This window comes from Scyliorhinus torazame, chromosome 4 (assembly GCF_047496885.1).
Source record: "Scyliorhinus torazame isolate Kashiwa2021f chromosome 4, sScyTor2.1, whole genome shotgun sequence".
Taxonomy (NCBI): Eukaryota; Metazoa; Chordata; class Chondrichthyes; order Carcharhiniformes; family Scyliorhinidae; genus Scyliorhinus; species Scyliorhinus torazame.
The window spans coordinates 347,507,806-347,532,213 of NC_092710.1; the positions used below are offsets into that span (position 1 = coordinate 347,507,806).

Here is a 24,408-nt window from a genome sequence, read left to right on the forward strand (position 1 = left end):
CAATCCTAGATAACCTTCTTCACTATCCACTGTGCCACCAATCTTGGTGTCATCTGCAAACTTACTAACCATGCCTCCTAAATTCTCATCCAAATCATTAATATAAATCACAAATAACAGTGGACCCAGCACCGATCCCTGAGGCACACAACTGGTCACAGGCCTCCAGTTTGAAAAACAACCCTCTACAACCACCCTCTGCCTTCTGTCGTCCAGCCAATTTTGAATCCAATTGGCAACCTCACTCTGGATCCCGTGAGCTTTAACCTTCTGCAACAACCTACCATGCGGTACCTTGTCAAAGGCTTTGCTAAAGTCCATGTAGACAACGTCTACTGCACTGCCCTCATCTACCTTCTTGGTCACCCCCTCAAAAAACTCAATCAAATTTGTGAGACATGATTTTCCACGCACAAAGCCATGCTGACTGCCCCGAATCAGTCCTTGCCTCTCTAAATGCTTGTAGATCCTGTCTCTCAGAATACCTTCTAGCAACTTACCTACTACAGACGTTAGGCTCACCGGTCTGTAGTTCCCAGGCTTTTCCCTGCTGCCCTTCTTAAACAAGGGCACAACATTCGCCACTCTCCAATCTTCAGGCACCTCACCTGTGGCTGCCGATGATTCAAATATCTCTGTTAGGGGACCCGCAATTTCCTCCCTAGCCTCCCACAACACCCTGGGATACATTTCATCAGGTCCCGGGGACTTATCTACCTTGATGCGCTTTAAGACTTCCAGCACCTCCTCCTCTGTAATATGCACACTTCTCAAGACATCACTATTTATTTCCCTTAGTTTCCTAACATCCATGCCTATCTCCACCGTGAATACCATTCAGGAAATATTCATTCAGGATCTCACCCAACTCTTGTGGCTCTGCACATAGATGCCCTTGTTGATACTTAAGAGGCCCTACTCTGTCCCTAGTTACTCTTTTCCCCTTTATGTATTTGTAGAATCTCTTTGGATTCTCCCTTGCATTATTTGCCAAAGCAATTTCATGTCCCCTTTTTGCCCTCCTGATTTCCCTCTTAACTCTATTTCGACAATCTCTATACTCTTCAAGGGATCCACTTGATCCCAGTTGCTTATGTACATCATATGCCTCCTTCTTCTTTTTGACCAGAGTCTCAATATCTCGAGTCATCCAGGGTTCCCTACTTCTACCAGCCTTACCCTTCACTCTAAAGGGAATGTGCTTACCCTGCACCCTGGTTAACACATTTTTAAAAGCCTCCCATTTACCAGCCGTCCCTTTGCCTGCCAACAGTCTCCCCCAATCTACCTCTGCAAGTTCCTGTCTGATACCATCAAAATTGGCCTTGCCCCAATTAAGAATTTTAACTCTTGGGCCAGACCTATCATTCTCCATAGCTATCTTAAAACTAATGGAGTTATGGTCACTTGTCCCAAAGTGATCTCTCACTAGCACTTCTGTCACTTGCCCTTCCTTATTTCCCAAGACGAGGCCAAGTTTTGCCCCCTCTCTAGTCGGTCCATCCACATACTGAATGAGAAATTCCTCCTGAATACACTCCACAAATTTCCCTCCATCCAAGCCCCTAATGCTCTGGCTGTCCCAGTCAATGTTGGGAAAGTTAAAGTCCCCTACTACTACCACCCTATTATTCTTGCAGCTATCTGTAATCTCCTTACATATTTGCTCCTCAATTTCCCGCTGACTATTTGGGGGCCTGTAGTACAGTCCTACCAAGGTGATCTCTCCCTTCTTATTTTTCAGTTCCACCCATATAGACTCAGTGGGCGAACCCTCGGATATATCCCCTCTAAGTACTGCCGTGATGTTATCCCTAATCAAAAACGCCACTCCCCCTCCTCTCTTACCTCCTGTTCTATCCTTTCTATAGCATCTGTACCCCGGAACATTGAGCTGCCAGTCCTGCCCCTCCCTTAGCCATGTTTCAGTCATAGCTATAATATCCCAGTCCCATGTGCCCATCCATGCCCTGAGTTCATCCGCTTTGCCCGTCAGGCCCCTTGCATTGAAATAAATGCAGTTTAATGTAGACCTTCCTTGCTCTCTGCCCTGCTTTCTCTGGTCATGCTTTACACACTCTCCCTTCCTGCCTTTTGTTTCTGTCCCCACTGACTTCCTACATCGGTTCCCATCCCCCTGCCACATTAGTTTAAACCCTCCCCAACTGCACTAGCAAACACACCCCCAAGAACATTGGTTCCGGTCCCACCCAGATGCAGACCATCCGATTTGTACATGTCCCACCTCCCCCAGAACCGGTCCCAATGTCCCAGGAATTTGAAACCCTCCCTCTTGCACCATCTCTCAAGCCACGTATTCATCCTAGCTATCCTGTCATTCCTACTCTGAGTATCACGTGGCACTGGTAGCAATCCTGAGATTACTACCTTTGAGGTCCTACTTTTTAGTTTAACTCCTCACTCCCTAAATTCAGCTTGTAGGACCTTATCCCGTTTTTGACCTATATCGTTGGTGCCTATATGCACCACGACAGCTGGCTGTTCACCCTCCCCCTCCAGAATGCCCTGCAGCCGCTCCGAGACATCCTTGACCCTTGCACCAGGGAGGCAACATACCAACCTGGATTCTCGTTTGCATCCACAGAAACGCCTGTCTATTCCCCTTACAATTGAATCCCCTATCACTATAGCTCTGCCACTCTTTTTCCCGCCCTTCTGTGCAGCAGAGCCAGCCACGGTGCCATGAACCTGGCTGCTGCCACCTTCCCCTGGTGAGCCATCTCCCCCAACAGTTTCCAAAACGGTAAATCTGTTTTGGAGGGAGATGACCGCAGGGGATCCCTGCACTGCCTTCCTACTCCTTCTATCTTCTCTATTGCTTTCATAATTTTATACGTTTCTATAAAATCCCCCTCATTCTTCTAAATTCCAATGAGTATACTCCCAATCAACTTGGTCTCTCCTCATAAGTTAATCCTCTCAACTCCGGAATCAATCCAGTGAATCTCCTCTGCACACCCTCCAGGGCCAGTACATCCTTTCTCAAGTAAGGAGACCAAAACTGTACACAGTACTCCAGGTGTGGCCTCACCAGCACCCAAGATAGCTGCAACATAACCTCCCTGCTTTTCAACTCCATCCCTCTAACAATGAACGACAAAATTCCATTAACCTTCTTGGATTTTGTTATTGTCACGTGTACCGAGGTATGGTGAAAAGTATTTTTCTGCAAGCAGCTCAATAGATCATGAAGTACATGAAAAGAAAAGGAAATAAAAGAAAATATATAATAGGGTAGCACAAGGTACATAATGTAACTACATAACACCGGCATCGGGTGAAGCATACAAGGGTGTAGTGTTAATGAGGTCAGTCCATAAGTGGGTCGTTTAGTAGTCTGGTAACAGCGGGAAAGAAGCTGTTTTTGAGTCTGTTCGTGCATGTTCTCAGACTTTTGTATCTCCTGCCCGAGGAAGAAGTTGGAAGCGTGAGTAAGCCGGATGGGAGGGGTCTTTGATTATGCTGCCTGCTTTCCCTAGGCAATGGGAGGTGTAGATGGAATCAATGGATGGGAGGCAGATTCGTGTGATGGACTTGGGTGTGTTCACTACTCTCTGAAGTTTCTTGCGGTCTTGGGCCGAGCTGTTGCCATACCAGGCTGTGATGCAGCCAGATGGTGCTTTCTATGGTGCATCTGTAAAGGTTCGGAAGAGTTAATGTGGACATGACGAATTTCCTTCATTTCCTGAGGATGTTGTGTTTTCCTGATGGTAGAGTCGACGTGGGTGGACCAGGACAGATTTTTGGAGATGTGCACCCCCAGGAATTTGAAACTGCTAACCATCTCCACCTCGGCCCCGTTGATGCTGACAGGGGTGTGTACAGTACTTTGCTTCCTGAAGTCAATGACCAGCTCTTTAGTTTTGCTGGCATTGAGGGATAGATTGTTGTCATTGCACCACTCCACTAGGTTCTCTATCTCCCTCCTGTATTCTGACTCATCGTTATTTGAGATACGGCCCACTTTGGTCATATCGTCAGCAAACATGTAGATGGAGTTGGAACCAAATTTTGCCAAGCAGTCGTATGTGTACCGGGAGTATAGTAGGGGGCAAAGTATGCAGCCTTGCGGGGCCCCGGGATTGAGGACTATTGTGGAGGAGGTGTTGTTGTTTATTCTTACTGATTGTGGTCTGTGGGTCAGAAAGTCGAGTGAGGAGCCAAGTCCTAGCTTTTGGAGCTTGGCTGGGATTATGGTGTTGAAGGCCAAGCTGTAGTCAATAAATAGGAGTCTGATGTAGGAGTCCTTGTTGTCGAGATGCTCTAAAGATGAGTGTTTGGCCAGGGAGTTGGCATCTACTGTGGACTGGTTGCAGGGGTATGCGATTTGCATTGGATCAAGGCGTTCTTGGAGTATGGAGGTGATGCGCTTCATGACCAACCTCTCGAAGCAATTCATTACGACTGAAGTCAGGGCCACCGGACGGTAGTCATTGAGGCACGTTGCCTGGTTCTTCTTTGGCACCGGTATGATGGTGGTCATCTTGTAGCAGGTGTGGACCTCGGAGCAGAATAGGGACAGGTTAAAGATGTATGCGAACACATCTGCCAGCTGGTCCACGCAGGCTCTGAGTGCACGAACAGGGATCCCGTCCATACCCATCGCCTTCCGAGGGTTCACTTTCAAGAAAGCCGATCTGACTTTGCAAGCTGTGATGGTGGGTATGTGTGTGTTATGGGCTGCTGGGACACTCAACAGTGGATCGTTGGTTTCCTTTTCGAACCGAGCATAGAATGCATTGAGTTCATCGGGGAGGGGTGTGCTGCTGCTGGAGATATTGCTCCGCTTCGCTTTGCAGCCCATTATGTTGTTTAGGCCTTGCCACAACCGGCAAGAGTCTGTAATGCTCGTCTGTGACTCTAGGTTGGTCTGATATTCTCTCTCGGCATCTCAAATGGCTTTGAGGAGGTCATACCTGGATTTCTTGTATAGGTCAGGGTCGCCTGACTTGAACGCCTCAGACCTGTCCTTCAGTCAATCTCGCAATTGAGCCATTTGTTTCCGGTTGGGGAACGTACGGTCTGCTTTCTTTGGCACACAGTCGTCCACCATTTGCAGATGAAGTCTGTGACAGTGATGGCATATTCATTTAAGTTGGTCGCTGAGTTCTTAAATATGGACCAGTCCACAGTCTCTAAGCAGTCATGTAAGAGCTCTTCTGTCTCCTCGGACCAGCACTGCACGACCTTCTTAATTACTTGCTGCACCTGCGAACCAACTTTTTGTGATTCATGTACAAGGAAACCCAGGTCCCTCTGCACAGCAGCTTGCTGCAATATTTTACCTTTTACATAATAGTCCATTTTGCTGTTATTCCTACCAAACTGGATGATCTCACATTTATCAATGTTGACCTCCATCTGCTAGACCCTTGCCCGCTCACTTGAACTATCAATATCCCTCTGCAGACTTTCAAGGTGGGATTCTCTGTTTGCTGACGCCAAAATTGTGAAATGCGATTGAGCAGAGAAACTGGACCGCAACTCCCTCCATGATACATGCCCGCCACACTATGGGGTGGGGGCCCATGGTTGGCAGAAACAGCGAGTCTGGTCCATGGGATGGAGGTTGATGACAACCCGCTCTGCGATGAGCCCTGGTGCTCCACATCATTTGGCAATGTCTGACTTCTACCCACTGTCTCACTTTCCTCCATCCACATCAGTGATCCCTGCATGAAGGTGGCCATTCCATCATACGGTCCCATTGACTCCTTGGAGTGGTGGTGGTGGGGACAGTCCGGGGGGTGGGGGGTTTGGGAGGTGGAACACAGGCCACCCATAGGGTCCACCCATTCCCCCCTAACGTCCGCCCATTCCATCACCCCCCGCCAGCCCAGACCAGCCCACCCCTCACACCCATCGGGCAGAGCACGAGGCAGGTTGTAACGGTGATCACAGGTGTTTAAGGTGATCAAATTTTTACAGATTTGTGCCATAGCCCCTATATCTAAACCGTGCCCTGCACCTGTGGCAAATTAACTAGTGTCTAAATTTCTGGCCTTACAGGCCCTAACGCCATGCCTAGGTGGTTGCCGAGACAATGCAGCAGGTGTGGAGGCAGCCTGCTGTGATCCTGCCCTGCCACCTGGGTCCCCGTTGGCGGGCGACTTCTGGGGCTACCGGGCCTGGATGGGCTTGGCTGCTGCTCAGGTGTCCTGGGTGGCGAGGTGCCGCCCCGTACTGCCCGCTGCCCACTAGATGCACCAGGGACAGGAGGGAAGGAGTCTGAGGTGCTGTGGTGTTCTGGCACTTCCCCTGCAGCAGTCACCAGCAAGGGCCCCATCAAGGGGCTGTTTAGCACAGGGCTAAATCGCTGACTTTGAAAGCAGACCAAGGCAGGCCAGCAGCATGGTTCAATTCCCGTACCAGCCTCCCCGAACAGGCGCCGGAATGTGGCGACAAGGGACTTTTCACAGTAACTTCATTTGAAGCCTACTTGTGACAATATGCGATTTTCATTTCATTTTTTCATTCACCTCCTCCTCCCTCGGAGTGTCCGATGGCACCCGGGCTACTGGTGTTTCAGCGGGAGCGGAGTGCAGAGGCTGCTGGTGGGTAAGTCCTGATATTTAAAGTAACTTACCTTACAGGTGCAGATCTTGGAGTTTCAGCAGGAGCGGAGTGCAGAGGCTGCTGGTGGGTGAGTACTGATATTTAAAGTAACTTACCTTACAAGTGCAGATCTTGGAGTTTCAGCAGGAGCGGAGCGCAGAGGCAGCTGCTGGGTGAGTATTTTTAGTAAACACTTACTTGGTCCCGTTTTCGGTCCCTCTTTGCTTTTTTTAAATTTGAGTGTTTAAGGCGGGAACAGGAAGTTCGACCCGCGGACTTCTGGGAAGACCCTCACCAATAAATTCTGGTGGAGAGGAAACCCGAGACACTACACGTGTAGTGTCTCCCACCCGCCCTCCTCCTCTAACCTAATAATAAAACCCATTGGTGTGAGGTAAGTACCATATTGTATTATTATTATTTTTTATTTTTTTTAATTTAATTTAGTTGTTAGCCAGGCCTTGGTAGAAAGTTAGAGGGATGGCAGGGAAGGGAGTGCAATGTTCCTCCTGCAGGATGTTTGAGGTGAGGGATGCCGTTAGTGTCCCTGCTGATTTTACCTGCAGGAAGTGCTGCCATCTCCAGCTCCTCCAAGACCGAGTTAGGGAACTGGAGCTGGAGTTGGAAGAACTTCGGATCATTCGGGAGGCAGAGGGGGTCATAGATAGCAGCTTTAGGGAATTAGTTACACCAAAGATTGGAGACAGATGGGTAACTGTAAGAGGGACTGGGAAGAAGCAGTCAGTGCAGGGATCCCCTGCGGTCGTTCCCCTGAGAAACAAGTATACCGCTTTGGATACTTGTGGGGGGGGGGGGGACTTACCAGGGGTAAGCCACGGGGTACGGGCCTCTGGCACGGAGTCTGTCCCTGTTGCTCAGAAGGGAAGGGGGGAGAGCAGCAGAGCATTAGTAATTGGGGACTCGATAGTCAGGGGCACAGATAGGAGATTTTGTGGGAGCGTGAGAGACTCACGTTTGGTATGTTGCCTCCCAGGTGCAAGGGTACGTGATGTCTCGGATCGTGTTTTCCGGGTCCTTAAGGGGGAGGGGGAGCAGCCCCAAGTCGTGGTCCACATTGGCACTAACGACATAGGTAGGAAAGGGGACAAGGATGTCAGGCAGGCTTTCAGGGAGCTAGGATGGAAGCTCAGAACTAGAACAAACAGAGTTGTTATCTCTGGGTTGTTGCCCGTGCCACGTGATAGTGAGATGAGGAATAGGGAGAGAGAGCAATTAAACACGTGGCTACAGGGATGGTGCAGGCGGGAGGGATTCAGATTTCTGGATAACTGGGGCTCTTTCTGGGGAAGGTGGGACCTCTACAGACAGGATGGTCTACATCCGAACCTGAGGGGCACAAATATCCTGGGGGGGAGATTTGTTAGTGCTCTTTGGGGGGGTTTAAACTAATGCAGCAGGGGCATGGGAACCTGGATTGTAGTTTTAGGGTAAGGGAGAATGAGAGTATAAAGGTCAGGCGCACAGATTTGACGTCGCAGGAGGGAGCCAGTGTTCAGGTAGGTGGTTTGAAGTGTGTCTACTTCAAAGCCAGGAGTATACGAAATAAGGTAGGGGAACTGGCAGCATGGGTTGGTACCTGGGACTTCGATGTTGTGGCCATTTCGGAGACATGGATAGAGCAGGGACAGGAATGGATGTTGCAGGTTCCGGGGTTTAGGTGTTTTAGTAAGCTCAGAGAAGGAGGCAAAAGAGGGGGAGGTGTGGCGCTGCTAGTCAAGAGCAGTATTACGGTGGCGGAGAGGATGCTAGATGGGGACTCATCTTCCGAGGTAGTATGGGCTGAGGTTAGAAACAGGAAAGGAGAGGTCACCCTGTTGGGAGTTTTCTATAGGCCTCCAAATAGTTCTAGGGATGTAGAGGAAAGGATGGCGAGGATGATCCTGGATAAGAGCGAAAGTAACAGGGTAGTTGTTATGGGAGACTTTAACTTTCCAAATATTGACTGGAAAAGATATAGTTCGAGTACATTAGATGGGTCGTTTTTTGTACAGTGTGTGCAGGAGGGTTTCCTGACACAATATGTTGACAGGCCAACAAGAGGCGAGGCCACGTTGGATTTGGTTTTGGGTAATGAACCAGGCCAGGTGTTGGATTTGGAGGTAGGAGAGCACTTTGGGGACAGTGACCACAATTCGGTGACGTTTACGTTAATGATGGAAAGGGATAAGTATACACCGCAGGGCAAGAGTTATAGCTGGGGGAAGGGCAATTATGATGCCATTAGACGTGACTTGAGGGGGATAAGGTGGAGAAGTAGGCTGCAAGTGTTGGGCACACTGGATAAGTGGAGCTTGTTCAAGGATCAGCTACTGCGTGTTCTTGATAAGTATGTACCGGTCAGGCAGGGAGGAAGGCGTAGAGCGAGGGAACCGTGGTTTACCAAAGAAGTGGAATCTCTTGTTAAGAGGAAGAAGGAGGCCTATGTGAAGATGAGGTGTAAAGTTTCAGTTGGGGCGATGGATAGTTATAAGGTAGCGAGGAAGGATCTAAAGAGAGAGCTAAGACGAGCAAGGAGGGGACATGAGAAGTATTTGGCAGGTAGGATCAAGGAAAACCCAAAAGCTTTCTATAGGTATGTCAGGGATAAGCGAATGACTAGGGAAAGAGTAGGACCAGTCAAGGACAGGGATGGGAAGTTGTGTGTGGAGTCTGAAGAGATAGGAGAGATACTAAATGAATATTTTTCGTCAGTATTCACTCAGGAAAAAGATAATGTTGTGGAGGAGAATGCTGAGACCCAGGCTATTAGAATAGATGGCATTGAGGTACGTAGGGAAGAGGTGTTGGCAATTCTGGACAGGCTGAAAATAGATAAGTCCCCGGGGCCTGATGGGATTTATTCTAGGATTCTCTGGGAGGCCAGGGAAGAGATTGCTGGACCTTGACTTTGATTTTTATGTCATCCTTGGCTACAGGAATAGTGCCAGAGGACTGGAGGATAGCAAATGTGGTCCCTTTGTTCAAAAAGGGGAGCAGAGACAACCCCGGCAACTATAGACCGGTGAGCCTCACGTCTGTAGTGGGTAAAGTCTTGGAGGGGATTATAAGACACAAGATTTATAATCATCTAGATAGGAATAATATGATCAGGGATAGTCAGCATGGCTTTGTGAAGGGTAGGTCATGCCTCACAAACCTTATCGAGTTCTTTGAGAAGGTGACTGAATAGGTAGACGAGGGTTGAGCAGTTGATGTGGTGTATATGGATTTCAGTAAAGCGTTTGATAAGGTTCCCCACGGTAGGCTATTGCAGAAAATACGGAGGCTGGGGATTGAGGGAGATTTAGAGATGTGGGTCAGAAATTGGCTAGCTGAAAGAAGACAGAGGGTGGTGGTTGATGGGAAATGTTCAGAATGGAGTTCAGTTACAAGTGGCGTACCACAAGGATCTGTTCTGGGGCCGTTGCTGTTTGTCATTTTTATCAATGACCTAGAGGAAGGCGCAGAGGGGTGGGTGAGTAAATTTGCAGACGACACTAAAGTCGGTGGTGTTGTCGACAGTGTGGAAGGATGTAGCAGGTTACAGAGGGATGTAGATAAGCTGCAGAGCTGGGCTGAGAGGTGGCAAATGGAGTTTAATGTAGAGAAGTGTGAGGTGATTCACTTTGGAAGGAATAACAGGAATACGGAATATTTGGCTAATGGTAAAGTTCTTGGAAGTGTGGATGAGCAGAGGGATCTAGGTGTCCATGTACATAGATCCCTGAAAGTTGCCACCCAGGTTGATAGGGTTGTGAAGAAGGCCTATGGAGTGTTGGCCTTTATTGGTAGAGGGATTGAGTTCCGGAGTCAGGAGGTCATGTTGCAGCTGTACAAAACTCTGGTACGGCCGCATTTGGAGTATTGCATACAGTTCTGGTCACCGCTTATCGGAAGGACGTGGAGGCTTTGGAGCGGGTGCAGAGGAGATTTACCAGGATGTTGCCTGGTATGGAGGGAAAATCTTATGAAGAAAGGCTGATGGACTTGAGGTTGTTTTCGTTGGAGAGAAGAAGGTTAAGCGGAGACTTAATATAGGCATACAAAATGATCAGGGGGTTAGATAGGGTGGACAGTGAGAGCCTTCTCCCGCGGATGGAAATGGCTGGCACGAGGGGACATAGCTTTAAACTGAGGGGTAATAGGTATAGGACAGAGGTCAGAGGTAGGTTCTTTACGCAAAGAGTAGTGAGGCCGTGGAATGCCCTACCTGCAACAGTAGTGAACTCGCCAACATTGAGGGCATTTAAAAGTTTATTGGATAAACATATGGATGATAATGGCATAGTGTAGGTTAGATGGCTTTTGTTTCGGTGCAACATCGTGGGCCGAAGGGCCTGTACTGCGCTGTATTGTTCTATGTTCTATGTTCTACTCGATGGGACGGGGGTGCAACGGGAGCCATCCCCTGAGGCTCTCCTGCCACATGGCGCTGCAGGTCCTGGAAGCCCATCCTGGTCTCAATCAGGGTCCGCACGGTCCCAGACATGGAGTACAGGGAGTGAACCATCTCCGTCTGGGACTGCGCCACATCGCCCATTCACTGTGCCATCACCTTCTGGGTTTGTGGCACATCAGCCAGGGACTGCGCCATCTCCCTCTGGGACTGGGCCACCTCCCTCTGTGTCTGCGCCACGTCAGCCAGCACCTGTGCCATGCCGCCGACGTTCACAGCCATGGCCTGCTGTGACCGGGTCATGCTCATGAGCACCACAGCAATTTCCAGGTAGCTCTGGGACTTGGTAATCTGTGAAGCGGCAACTCTGTCCTGGGCCTCGGCCAGCGCCTGCACAGAATACCCCAGGCCGTGGACATGTTGATTCACAGTCGAAACCGTCGCCCCCCAATGCCTCTACCGCAGACACCACCCTGCGGTGTTGGAGAGGGTGGCATGCATTGGCGGCACCACCCCCTGCTGCACGTGGTTGGACTCCTCCAACTGAGCCTGAAGGTATTAGATGCTCGCTGACAACCCCTCATGTAGTCCCAAGCTTTGCGACTGCATTTCCACTATGTCTGTTTCAGAAGCTCGAGACCCGTCTGGACAGCAGATAGTTCCTCGGGTCAGCCTGACCTCCAACCCTTCGCCACCTCCGGTGTTCCTACCTCCACCTGCTGTACTGGGTCAACTGTGTGGTGAGCACTAGTGCGTGTTCCAGAAGCTTCTTCACTATCACGCCAAACCAAGGTGAGTGTCTCTGGGATTGCGAAGGGTGTTAAGAGACAGCGGTGACGGAAAATCACTGTTATCTTCCGACCCAAACTCTGAAGTCACCTGAGCCTCAGGTGGAGGGCTGGTGTCCAAGCTGCTCTCAGCATTGGTGCCCAACTCACAGGGGGGAGCTCCGGCTGTTGGGCTGGCTGGGGCGAGGAACGCCAGATGGACCCGCCCCATCTCCAGCAGGCTCGGTAAGACACAAGGCAAGACACATGATTAGCCCGCTGGGGGAGTGTGTGTGTGTGTGTGTGTGTGTGTACAGAAGATGACAGTGTTTGCAAGTCGATGCATGCCGCCCAGGGGGTGGGCAGCTGCTGGCCTCAGTGGCCAGTTCACCGGCCATAGTGGCTGGTATGGGTGCTGGCATGTGGGGCAGTATGGGGGTTCGGCCGCCCTCAGAGTTGGAGGGGATAGGGTTACGGGTGTGTGGGACGGGGTTGGTGCCAGGGGCATAGTACTGCTTCCTCACCCTGGCCGCTCTGAGGGTTGTGCAGTTTCTTCCAGCACTGCTGGCCGGTCCGGAGGGTGTTGCTTGTGGTGCTGACCACCTCTGCCACTAGCACACAGGCACGAGGGGCTGGTTTAGCAGTGGCCTAAACAGCTGGATTGTAATGCAGAACAAGGCCAGCAGCACGGGTTCAATTCCCGTACCAGTCTCCCCGACTAGGGGCTTTTCACAGTAACTTCATTGAAGCCTATTTGTGACAATAAGCAATTATTATTTATTATTATTATTAGGAACGATGGAAACTGGCAGCCCCCTTCCCGGGTCAGAGTATCGCTGAAACAGGGTGTCGCTCTCCTTGCTGCCATCTTGATGTCAATCGTGAAACAGTCACCATTTCTCATTAGAATTGATTGTGTTCCACGTGGTGCTGGTGTTACCCTTAACGGTAGCAGAATCGGTCCAGCAGTGGCGCCTCTTTTTCTATTGTGAAAGTCCACGAATTCTGCATTGGCATCAACACTTCGGGCAGGATTCTCTGTTCCCTGACACCGATTTTGTAATCGCCGATCGGGCAGTGAACCCCTTTTGACACCAAAATTGGGAACGGCACCTGTTTGACACAGGTTTCGTATGCTCCGCCCCTTCTGAAACAGCACCATTGCGGCACACACCGCACGCCATTGGGACGGCCTCAGCGCGTCACCATAAGACATTCCCCCGATGCTCCGCCCCCGAGTTCACAACAGCACGGTTCACTCATTGTTTCAGCCGTGCAGGAACCTGGCATGGCGGCTGTGGACTGTGTCCAGCGCCGCCACAGTCGGGCGGGAACCCTGCTGCTGGCTGGGGGGGTATTTCTGCGAGGGCTTGGGGGACTGGTGGGTGTGGCCAGGGGGTGGCAGGTCGGTTCGACTCAGAGCCAGTGCCATGTTTTATGGCGTGACCGCTGCCGGTCGTCGCCGTGCGCATGCGCAGCCACGGACCAGGTAATTCTCCAGCCATTTATTTTGTGGAGACCGAGGCTTTTACATGGCGTGGCTGCGAGCCCTTCACCGGTCGCAGGATCGGTGAGGGGACGGCGCCGATTTGTTCTACGTGAAACGCCACAGATTCTCCGCACATAACCTCAGAATCGGACAATCTGGCCCTTATTCTCAGAAATAGAGAATGCCGCCCATGATATATGAGTATTAGTCATAGAATTATACAGCACAAAAAAGGCCCTTCAGCCCATCACATCTGCACCAGTAAAAAATAACCACCTGACCATTCTAATCCCATTTTCCATCACTTGGCCCACAGCTTTGTATACCCTAGGATCACATGTGCACATATAAATATTTCTGAAATGTTATGAAGGTCTCTGCCTCTTCTACCCTTTCAGGCAGCAAGTTCCAAACTCCCACCTCCCTCTGGGTAAAAAAGCTTTTCCTCACTTCCCCTCTAAACTTCCTGCCCCTTCCTTTAATCTATGCCCCCTGGTCATTGATCCCTCCACCAAGGGACAAAGTTTCTTTCTGTCTACTCTACCTATGCCCCTCGTAATTTTATACATCTCAATCAGGTCCCTCTCAGTCCCCTCTGCTCCAAGGAAAATAATACATGTCTGTCCAATCTCCCTTCATAACTAAAACTGTCCAGTCCAGGCAACATCCTAGTAAATCTCCTTTGCACCATTTCAAGTCTCTAGCTGTGGCCTGACCAACTTTTTACATAACCTCCCTGCTTTTAAACTCTATAAGACGTTTTACAACACCTGGTTAAAGTCCAATAGGTTTGTTTCAAATCACTAGCTTTCGGAGAACTGCTCCTTCCTCAGGTGAATGAATAGGTATGTTCCAGAAACATATATATAGACAAAGTCAAAGATGCAAGACAATGCTTTGAATGCGAGCATTTGCAGGTAATTAAGTCTTTACAGTGTTATAGGAGAGGGGTTTTCAGAACCCCAAAATGTATCATGGAGTTCAACCAACCTCCCCTTTAATGCTATTGTTGCTTTTCCGAGCACACGACTTGTTCCCTAGGTGTGGGATTACAATTATGGACAAATGGTTTTTAAACACAAAACAAGGTTTATTCCATGAACTCAACTAAACCTCATAAATAAACATTGGATCTCTTAACACCCCTTATTTCAAAGATAACCCCAAAAACATTACAACACTAAATAATCCTTCAGTTATTCCTTTCAACATCCAAGAGAGACTTAACACCTTTAAACAGAAACACATCAGGTTAAAGGTGAGTTTAAATCACCCAAATGATCCAGAGATAGTCTTTCATGGCAGAGATCACAGCAAATCCAGCTCACTGCAAACAGAGAGACACACCCAGCTCTTTTCCTCAAAACTGAAACTTCAAAATGGCTGAACTGAACTCAGCTCCACCCACTCTCTGACATCACTGTTTTCTTAAAGATACATTGCTTACACATCCATTTCTTAAAGATACTCTCACATGACAACAGATCCAGAGATAGGGGTAACCCCAGGTTAAAGAGGTGTGAATTGTCTCCTGCCAGGACCGTTGATAGGATTTCGCAAGCCCAGGCCAGGTGGTGGGGGATGAATGTAATGCGACATGAATCCAAGGTCCCGGTTGAGGCCGTACTCATGTGTACTCATGTGATTCATGTGAGGAAGGAGCAGTGCTCCGAAAGCTAGTGATTTGAAACAAATCTGTTGGACTTTAACCTGGTGTTGTAAGACTTCTTACTGTGCTCACCCCAGTCCAATGCCAGCATCTCCACATAAACTATAACATATGCCTTCTTAACCACTGTATCCACCTGCCTTAAGGGTGTACATGCACACCAAGATCCCTCTGATCCTCGGTACTTCCAAGGGCCCTGCCGTTTAGCATGTTTGTCTTCAATTGTTTGTCCTGCCCTAGTGCATCACCTCACATTTATCTGGATTGAATTCCATTTGGTACTGATCAATCCATCTGACCAGCCCGTCTATATCCTCCTTTAATCGAAGGCTATCCTCCTATTTACCACCCTCTCAATGCTTGTATCATCGGCAAGCTACTGCTCAACACTCCTACCTTCATATCAAAATCATTTATTTAAACCACAAACAGAAAGGGCCCCAACACTGATCTCTGCAGGACCCCACTGGACACAGGCTTCCAGTCGGAAAAACACCCCTCGACCATCACCCTCTGCTTTCTGCCACTCAGCCAATTTTGGATCCAATCTGACAATTTTCCTTGGATCCCATGGGCTCTTACCTTTGCTGTATTAGTTGAGTTCTTGTGTCTGTTAGAAATACTGGACAGCCTAAGAGCTTACCTAAAGCATCCCATGCAATTTTACAACTTACAACATTATAGTCCGTTTTGGAGGCATAGCATACTGACCTTTATTTTGTGATATCCATTGCAAACACGGACCTCAAAACCCAACAACCACAATTTCAATGGGCTCCTTTTCGCAGGATCAAATCCCCAGTTTATGCCCCCACCAGCTAACGATGAGTAGACACTCAATTGATATAGAATTCACAGATGCACTGTGCATTTCCTCAATTGTTTGTTTTCATTGTGGTGCATACGGTAGCCATGGGTTTACGGAAATGAAGGAGCAACCAGATGGTCATTCATTAAATTCCCATCATGTGTAAAACTAAATTTAATAAAATCTGATAATCTTATTAAAAACAGTAGCTGATTACAGGTTATATTTAAGATTGTGTGCATATTAATTAATCATGTGTGCATCCAAATTAATCATGTCTTATTCATAACATTTACCTATTACAGGTGGTTCAGCTTCTTGATAAAAGAACACAACTGATTGTGTGCCTCCTTTCGAAAAGAAATCATCAAAAGGTTGGAACTGTCAACAACAAAATGTTAATGATGAAAACCTTTCCACAACTCAACTGTGTATCATATAATCACACATAATTACTGTTTTCGAAAAAGCTCATGAAATCAAAATGGCATTGTCACAGACTTTCTCCCCAATTAGTTTGTTAGTCAATACATTGTTTCCACTCAATTCTCTGCAATAGTTAACAAGATTTGATAAGGTTCCCCATAGTAGGCTCATTCAGAAAGTTAGGGGCAGTGGATACAGGGAAATTTGGCTGTCTGGATACAGAATTGGCTGGCCGAAAGAAGACAGCGAATGGTCGTGGATGGAAAGTATTCCGCCTGGTGATCGGTGACCAGTGGTGCCCCGCCGGGATCTGTTCTCGGACTTCTGCTCTTTGTAGTATTTATAAATCACTTGGATGAGGAAGTGGAAGGGTGGGTTAGCAGACTGGCCGATGACACAAGGTTGGTGGAGTTGTAGATAGTGTCGAGGGCTGTTGCAGGTTGCAACAGGACATTAACAGGATGCAGAGCTGGGCTGAGAAGTGGCAGATGGAGTTCAACCTAGATAAATGTGAAGTTTTATCTTGGAAGATTTATTTTGGAAGGTCAAATTTGAATGCTGAATACAGGGTTAAAGGCAGGATTCTTGGAAGTGTGGAGGAACAGAAGGATCTTGGGGTCCACCTACATAGATCCCTCAAAGTTGCCACCCAGGTTGATGGGGTTGTTAAGAAGGAGTATGGTGTGTTGGCTTTCATTCACAGGGGGATTGAGTTTAAGATCCGCGAGGTTCTGCTGCAGCTTTATAAAACCCTGGTTAGACCACACTTGGAATATTGTGTCCAGTTCTGGTTGCCTCATTATAGGAAGGATGTGGATGCTTTGGAGAGGGAGCAGAAGAGATTTACCTGGATGCTGCCTGGACTGGAGGGCATGTCTTATGAAGAAAAGTTGAGGGAGCTTGGGCTTTTCTCACTGGAGCAAAGAAGAAAGAGAGGTGACTTGATAGAGGCATGGATAGAGTGGATAGCCAGGGTCTTTTCCCCAGGGCAGAAATGGCTGTCACGAGGTGACATAATTTCAAGGTGATTGGAAGAAGGCATCGGGGAGATGTCAGAGGTCGGTTCTTTACACAGAGATGCGTGGAATGCACTGCCAGCAGAGGTGGTGGAGTCAGAGTCATTAGAGACATTTAAGCGACTCTTGGACAGGCACTTGGACAGCAGTAAATTGAAGGGGTGTAGGTTAGATTGATCTTAGATTAGGAGAAATGGTTGGCACAATATCGTGGGCCGAAGGGTCTGTACTGTGCTGTACTGTTCTATGTTCTATTTGGAGAAAGCGCTGCCTACTATAAGACCATAATACATAGGAGCAGAATTAGGCCACTCGACCCATCGAGTCTGCTCCGCCATTCAATCATGGCTGATATTTTCTCATCCCCATTCTCCTGCCTTCTCCCCATAACCCCTGATCCCCTTATTAATCAAGAACCTATCTATCTAAAGGTTACACTTAAAAGACTGTGGTGTGGAGGGGGGGGGGACCCTCAGAGGGGGCAGGCCTGGTCGGGGGCTGAACATCATAGATCGGGGGTCACCCTAAGGCTGGGAACGCATGGGGTTGAACCATTGCGAGGCCTCTATAGGCCATCCACCAATTCCAATTTTGTGCATATCAGGGCAACTACAACTGCTGTCCTGGTCTGTTCTGCCAAAAACTTCCAGGACAGAGCCCTATTTGTGGCGATGCTGAAGGTCACTTTAACAAGTAGCAAAACGAGAAAGCAGACTATTAGCTTGATGGTCATAAATTAGGAGAGGGGAATGTGCAAGGAGACCTGGGTATCCTCGTACATCAGTCACTGAAGGTAAAGTAAGCGGTAAAGAAGGCAAATGGTATGCTGGCCTTCATTGCAACAGGATTTGAGTTCAGGAGCAGGGATGTCTTGCTGTAATCATACAGGGCCTTGGTAAGGCCACATGTGGAATATTGTGTGCAGTGTCGGTCTCCTTTTCTGAGGAAGGATGTTCTTGCTCTAGAGGGAGCGCAACAAAGTTTACCAGACTGATCACTGGCGGGACTGAAATATGAGGAGATATTGAATTGGTTAGGATTGTATTCACTGGAGTTCAGAAGAATGAGGGGGTACCTCGTATTTAAGATTGTGTGCATATTAAAGAGAATATACATCCAAATTAATCATGTTTTATTCACAACGCAGTAATAACATTTACGTTATTACTAGGCAGGGAAAATGCAGGGAGGATGTTCCCGATGGTGGGTGTGTCCAGAACCAGGGGTCACATTCTGAGAATAAGGGGTAGACCATTTAGGATAGCGATGAGGAGAAATTTCTTCACAAAAGAGTGGTGAGCCTGTGGAATTCGTTACCACAGGAAGTAGCTGAGGCCAAAGCATTGGGAGAGGATTCTCCATTACCCTACAACGAAATCGCGAAACGCGATTGGGCAGAGAATCGACCGTGAAGCCAAAATTACCGGGCACTGGACACATGCCAGAATGCCATGCTCATGTGCGTCGACAGCAGCGTCAATGAGTTCTACTCCATGCATACAGTAAACGTTGTTCGCATATCATTAGCGGGCCTGATGGCGAGTTTCACTTGTGGTTTCAAAAATCAGGAAACAGGCAGCTTGAGCAATGAGGGAGAGAGGAGGTAGGACATGCAGAGGCATGACAGTGGGCTGTAAGACCTGCCGGTGCAGGGCTGGCTGGGGAGGGGGGAACATCTGCCAAGCTAGTGGGGGGAGGGGGAAAGGGGGGGGCAATGAGGTGTGACCAGGGGGTGGGCCATAGGGTCAGGGTAACCATCCAGGCATGGGCCACCATTGCCAGGGCCACCCAGCCATCTTGCTGCAGACCCCACTGACCGCCCACTGTGGCCCGTGGCTGTGCAGAGTGACACCAGCCCAGCCTCCACCCCACCAACTCTCCAACCAGCCGCCAGCAGGGCAGCACGCAGCCCACTAAAGGGCAACGCCCACAGTAGCCCCTGCAGGAGGGGCCACGGACGTCCGCATCCAGCTCGAACAGGGCCTCGATACTCGTGGCCATAGAGCAGAAAGAGTGGACCACCACCCTCTGAGACTGCACCACATCATACTCTGACTGTGCCACCATCTTCTGGCTCTGTGCCACATCAGCCAGTGGCAGCGCCATCTCCCTCTGGGTCTGTGCTCTGTCGCCCAGTGCACATTGTGGCGCACAAAGACTCCGTGAGACGAATAGAGTGAAGTCGATGAGGCTTTATTAAGCGTGTCTGTTCCCCAGCAGCCCGATAGTAAACTGGCCTGCGGGGGAAGGCACCGGCTTCTTATACTTCGCCTTCAGGGCGGAGTATGAGGTCAACGGCCAACTAGGACCCCCGGGGATCTGTCAGCCAATGACATTAGGGCTTCCAGTCCCACATGACCCCCAATACATACTACCACACACATGAAATGCCGCCGCCCTCAGCAATGCCCACTGTGACTGGGCCATGCTGTAATGTTCAGATGGCCCTGATACATGGCTGCCTCTGATAAGGCAATCCCGTCCTGGGCCTCTGCCACCGCCCGTCGCACAGAGTGCGCCAGGCCTTGGAAGTCCTGACCCGCGGTTGAAAACCTCACCCCCAAGGCCTCCACAGCGAACACCACCCATAAGGTATTGACCTGGGCCCATGGCGTTGAGGGCCCACCTCAACGCCAGGAGATCCTGCAAGACACAAGAGAAGACGCATGATTTGATCGCGAGATGGGGTGGCGGGTGGTGGTGGAGTGGTGGTGTGGGGGTGCTGGTGGAAGGGGGGTGACGTGGGGGTGGTAGTGGAAGGGGGGGGAGTTTTGAGGCTGGTGGTAGGAGGTGGTGATGGGGAGGTGGTGTCTGTGGGAGGTGGTGGTGAGATGGAATGGTGTGGTGGTGGGTGTTAGATTGGGGGTGGTGCCACACGTGCCATGGGGAACCGCAACTCAGTGCGGTCTCACTTGCTCGCCCGATACGAATCTCCGCCTCGGTGACTGCCCTCTCCCTGGGCCCACTGTTCAGGTCCAGTGCCCGCTGCTCTGTTACAGTGAGGGGTCGCAGGTCCAGGAGGAGTCGAAAATGCAATCCCGTTTGAAATAAGATGACGCTACGGGACCTGGTGCATGACATTGATCCAATTGAGCTCCCTGATGACGTTGGAGAAATGCTTTTTCAAATTGCTGATGCTTTTGATGCTGGTGTGGTGAGTGCTGCATGTAACTGGATTGTCACAGCGGGTTAAAAAAGATGGAAGCCAAGGATGTTCAACTGCACCTTGAGCGTCAGTGAAATATGTGGATACCAGGATGAGGTTCCAGCGAGATCAGGCCGTGCACGATGGCACAGTGGTTAACACTGCTGCCTCACATCTCAGGGGCCCAGGTTCAATTCCGGCCTCGGATGACTGTGTGTGAAGTTTGCATTTTCTCCCCGTGTCTACATGGGTTTCCTCCGGGTGCTCCAGTTTCCTCCCACAATCCAAAGATGTGCAGGTTAGGTGTGATTGGCTGTACTAAATTGCCCCTTAGTGTCCAAAAAAGGTTTGGTAGGATTACTGGGTTACGGGGAAAGGGTGGAGGCGTGGGCTTAAATAGGGTGCTCTTTCCAAGGGCTGGTGCAGATTCGATGGGCAGAATGGCCTCCTTCTGCACTGTAAATTCTATGTATGTATGTGTGGGAGGGCCTGCACAGGCTGCGGTGACCATAAGACCATAAGACAGAGGAGCGGAAGTAAGGCCATTCGGCCCATCGAGTCCACTCCGCCATTCAATCATGGCTGATTTCAACTCCATTTACCCGCTCTCTCTCCATAGCCCTAAATTCCTCGAGAAATCAAGAATTTATCAACTTCTGTCTTAAAGACACTCATCATCCCTGCCTCCACCGCCCTCTGTGGCAATGAATTCCACAGACCCACCACTCTCTGGCTGAAGAAATTTCTCCTCATCTCTGTTCTAAAGTGACTCCCTTTAATCTAAGGCTGTGCCCCCGGGTCCTAGTCTCCCCTGCTAATGGAAACAACTTCCCTACATCCACCCTATCTAAGCCATTCATTATCTTGTAAGTTTCTATTAGATCTCCCCTCAACCTCCTAAACTCCAATGAATATAATCCCAGGATCCTCAGACGTTCATCGTATGTTAGGCCTACCATTCCTGGGATCATCTGTGTGAATCTCCGCTGGACCCTCTCCAGTGCCAGTATGTCCTTCCTGAGGTGTGGGGCCCAAAATTGCTTCCATTACCTGGAAGGAGAATGGCACTGATACGTGAACAAGTAACACATTGATGGTTCGATCATTTCTACGACAAAGTTCTGTGCCTTATCCTCCGTTTCTGTTGAGAAATCTATGAGGTTCATACCACCTGTTTTTTTTATTGATAATGAGCTGATATAGCTTTGTATTGGTACCAATATGGAACGGTAACGTTTCCTTGTTGTTTCAGGGTTAGCGTGATTAGTGGAATTTTAGAAAGTGGACTTTCAAATCTCTGTTACTATTGACCGTTTAATAAACAAAATATTCTCAAGTGCATTCCCATGGCTACACGCGCCATGTCTCAGACAACTGTTATTGCCTCCAACCAAACTGTGAGGCCCAGAACTTTACCTGAATCTTGGGGGCATCAGCACCACAGAGGCAGCAGCTAACAATCAAACACTCCAGAGCTGAGTTTCAGCACTGGTTATATCTCCCTGACCAGAGGGTTAGGGAGAGCACCTGAGCACGGTCTCCCGACTGTTCCTGGTAGGAATCTGGGGCCCAGGGTCTGGGGGCACCTGCTGTGCCCAGGGGATGAGTGTACAGATCGGGGTTCTCCAGCACAACTGGCTCACTGGATGGCACTCTGAGAGAAGGCAGGACACGTAAGGGTGTGGGAAGCTTGGTCCTTACAGTCAGCACGATGGATGGTGCTGTTGACCCCACAGCGGCATCCCTCGCGGTGCTGGTGGCAGCCCAGGTGGCAGCCGTGTCAAAGAAGGCTGGACCCAACACCACATGTGCAGGGGCCACTGCAAATCCTGCAGACTCGGCCAACATCAAGCCTGCGCCAACCAAGAAGATTTTAGTTTAGCCGGGCAGCATGGTCGGCGCAGGCTTGGATGGCCGAAGGGCCTGTTCCTGTGCTGTACTTTTCTTTGTTCTTTGTTCTTTAGAGGAGGGACCCAGAGGGGGACACCGGTGACAGCCCAAGTTGTACAGGTATCTTTGGTCACGGATGCCCTGTATGCCCGGGCAGCTGCCTATATTAACTTTGAGCTGGATCAAGCTCATCAAGATGCCTGGGCAGCAGAATATTCCACCATTGCTGGGATGCCGTAGGTCCAGGGAGTAATAGATGGCAAGCATGTCGCTTTGCGTGCACCCGGGCATCAGGGAGCGGCCTTCAATACCAGTTCGTGTGCGACGATCATCTCTGGATCATCACATGTGTGAATGGTTCCCAGACAGCATGCATGACAGCTACAGCCTGGAGCACTCTGAGATCCCCAAAATTATGGGTTCGCTCTTGGGGAGTAAGGGATACCCGCTGAGGCCCTGGCTAGTGGTGCAGGAGGCCGGAGACCAATACGGAGACACTATATAACAAGGCCCATGTTTCATTGAATCATAGAATTTACAGTGCAGAAGGAGGCCACCGAGTCAACACCAGCTCTTGGAAAGAGCACACTACTTAAGCCCACCCTGTCCCCATAACCCAGTAGCCCCACCTAACCTTTTTTGGACACTAAGGGAAATTTAGCATGGCCAATCCACCTAACCTGCACATCTTTGGACTGTGGGAGGAAACCATAGGACCCGGAGGAAACCTATGCATGCTGTCATTGAGCGACGCATCGGACAGCTAAAAATGTGGTTCCGATGCCTGGGTCTCTTGCTTTGTGGTGGTCTGCTGCGCCCTCCACAATCTGGCACAGCAGTGGGACGATGTGCTGGAGGAGGGACATGCGGCCTCATCTGAGGAGGATCTGGATCAGATGGGGATGGAGGACGAATCTGTGGAGGACCGGCAGGAGCAGCTGGAGGAAGGAGAACAGGCGCCGGCGAGGATCCGGCATGCCCGGAGGGCCAGAGAGGTCCTCATCCTCACCCCCTTCTCATCGGACGAGGCTTTGTCCGTCCATCAGTTCACCCCTTCCCCCCAACACTCCCCAATCAACCCTCGCCCAATTTACACTCTCCTCCCTCCCACCCATTTCCTTCCCAACTCCCCACAATCACATCCTCCCCATTGTCCATCCACACCGCCATCTCCCTCCCTCCTATCCATTTCCCCCTCATTCCCCGATCCTCCCCATCCCAGACTACGCTGTTCCATCCTCCACGGGTCTGTGTAACATCAGTGATGGGTCTTTGTTGGCACTGTCAGTGGGTCAATGTACAAGGCAGGAGAGTGATGGTGACCTGCTTTGAGGTAAGTTCTGGTGCTCCTCAGTCGATGCCAAATGTCTGATTGCTGTCTTTCTGCTGGCAGCGCGCTCACACCCATCACCTGCATGGGGTCTGCATGGGGGGGCTCTCGCTGTAGGATCATTGTGCCTGGGGAGCAGTGGTTGGGAGGAGCAGAGGGCAACATTGGGTGGGGATGCAGGTTGGCACGTCGTGAAGATTAATGTGACAGAGTCTTCACATGTATCTGGTGTAACATGTTTTAACACTGAGCATTCAAAACCCCCATTGTCTCTGGCTATGAACAATGCCCCCACCCTCCTGCAGTGCCCCCAGTGCCCACTCAGTGATCCTCAATCTTCTACATCTTCTGTGCTCTGCCGCTGCATCTAGGTGTGTCCCCATGGTTGAGGCTGACTGAAGCTTGTCGCATCCTGTGGCCTTTGATGAGGCCTTTTGCTGGGGGGGGGGGGGGGGGGCTGCAGCCGGGGGGTCCTGGCCAACTTACCGGTGTCACTGGCATTATCATGCCACCCTGTTATGCCCGCTGACTTTAAGACGCGCTACTGTCAGGAGGGGGAATTCGTGTGAGGTGTTGAATGCTGTTGTCTCCCTGGTGGCAGACACCAGGTCGGCCTCCAGCATTTCCTCCTCCCGGAAGGTGCCTGTAGGGCCCTGGGGGTCTCCATGGAAAAGAGGGGCACCTGGAGTGTGGTCCAGAGGCCTCTGCGTCATCTAGCTCTGCAAGTCCTGGCGCCTCTCTGCTGTGTGCTCCATAGTGTTGATCCCCTCAGCGATTCTCCTCAGTGACTGTGCCGCACTCTACGGTAATGTCGGTCTGCATCTGGGGCATATTCCACAGTGCCTTGGCAATGTCCACCTGCATCTGGAAACCTCCCTCTGTGACTGGGACATGAT

The 24,408-nt window shown here is 50.0% G+C and overlaps 1 protein-coding gene across 1 annotated transcript in view; it reads right to left on the bottom strand.

Moving 5' to 3' along the window:
* The window catches only part of LOC140411508 (dynein axonemal heavy chain 8-like), a 2,059,122-nt gene that overhangs the window by 1,964,686 nt on the left and 70,028 nt on the right, over window positions 1–24,408 (bottom strand). The window contains exon 3 of the mRNA XM_072500594.1: window positions 16,002–16,086. Within this exon, the coding sequence (XP_072356695.1) occupies window positions 16,002–16,086 (85 nt within the window). The remainder of the gene's footprint in view (window positions 1–16,001; window positions 16,087–24,408) is intronic.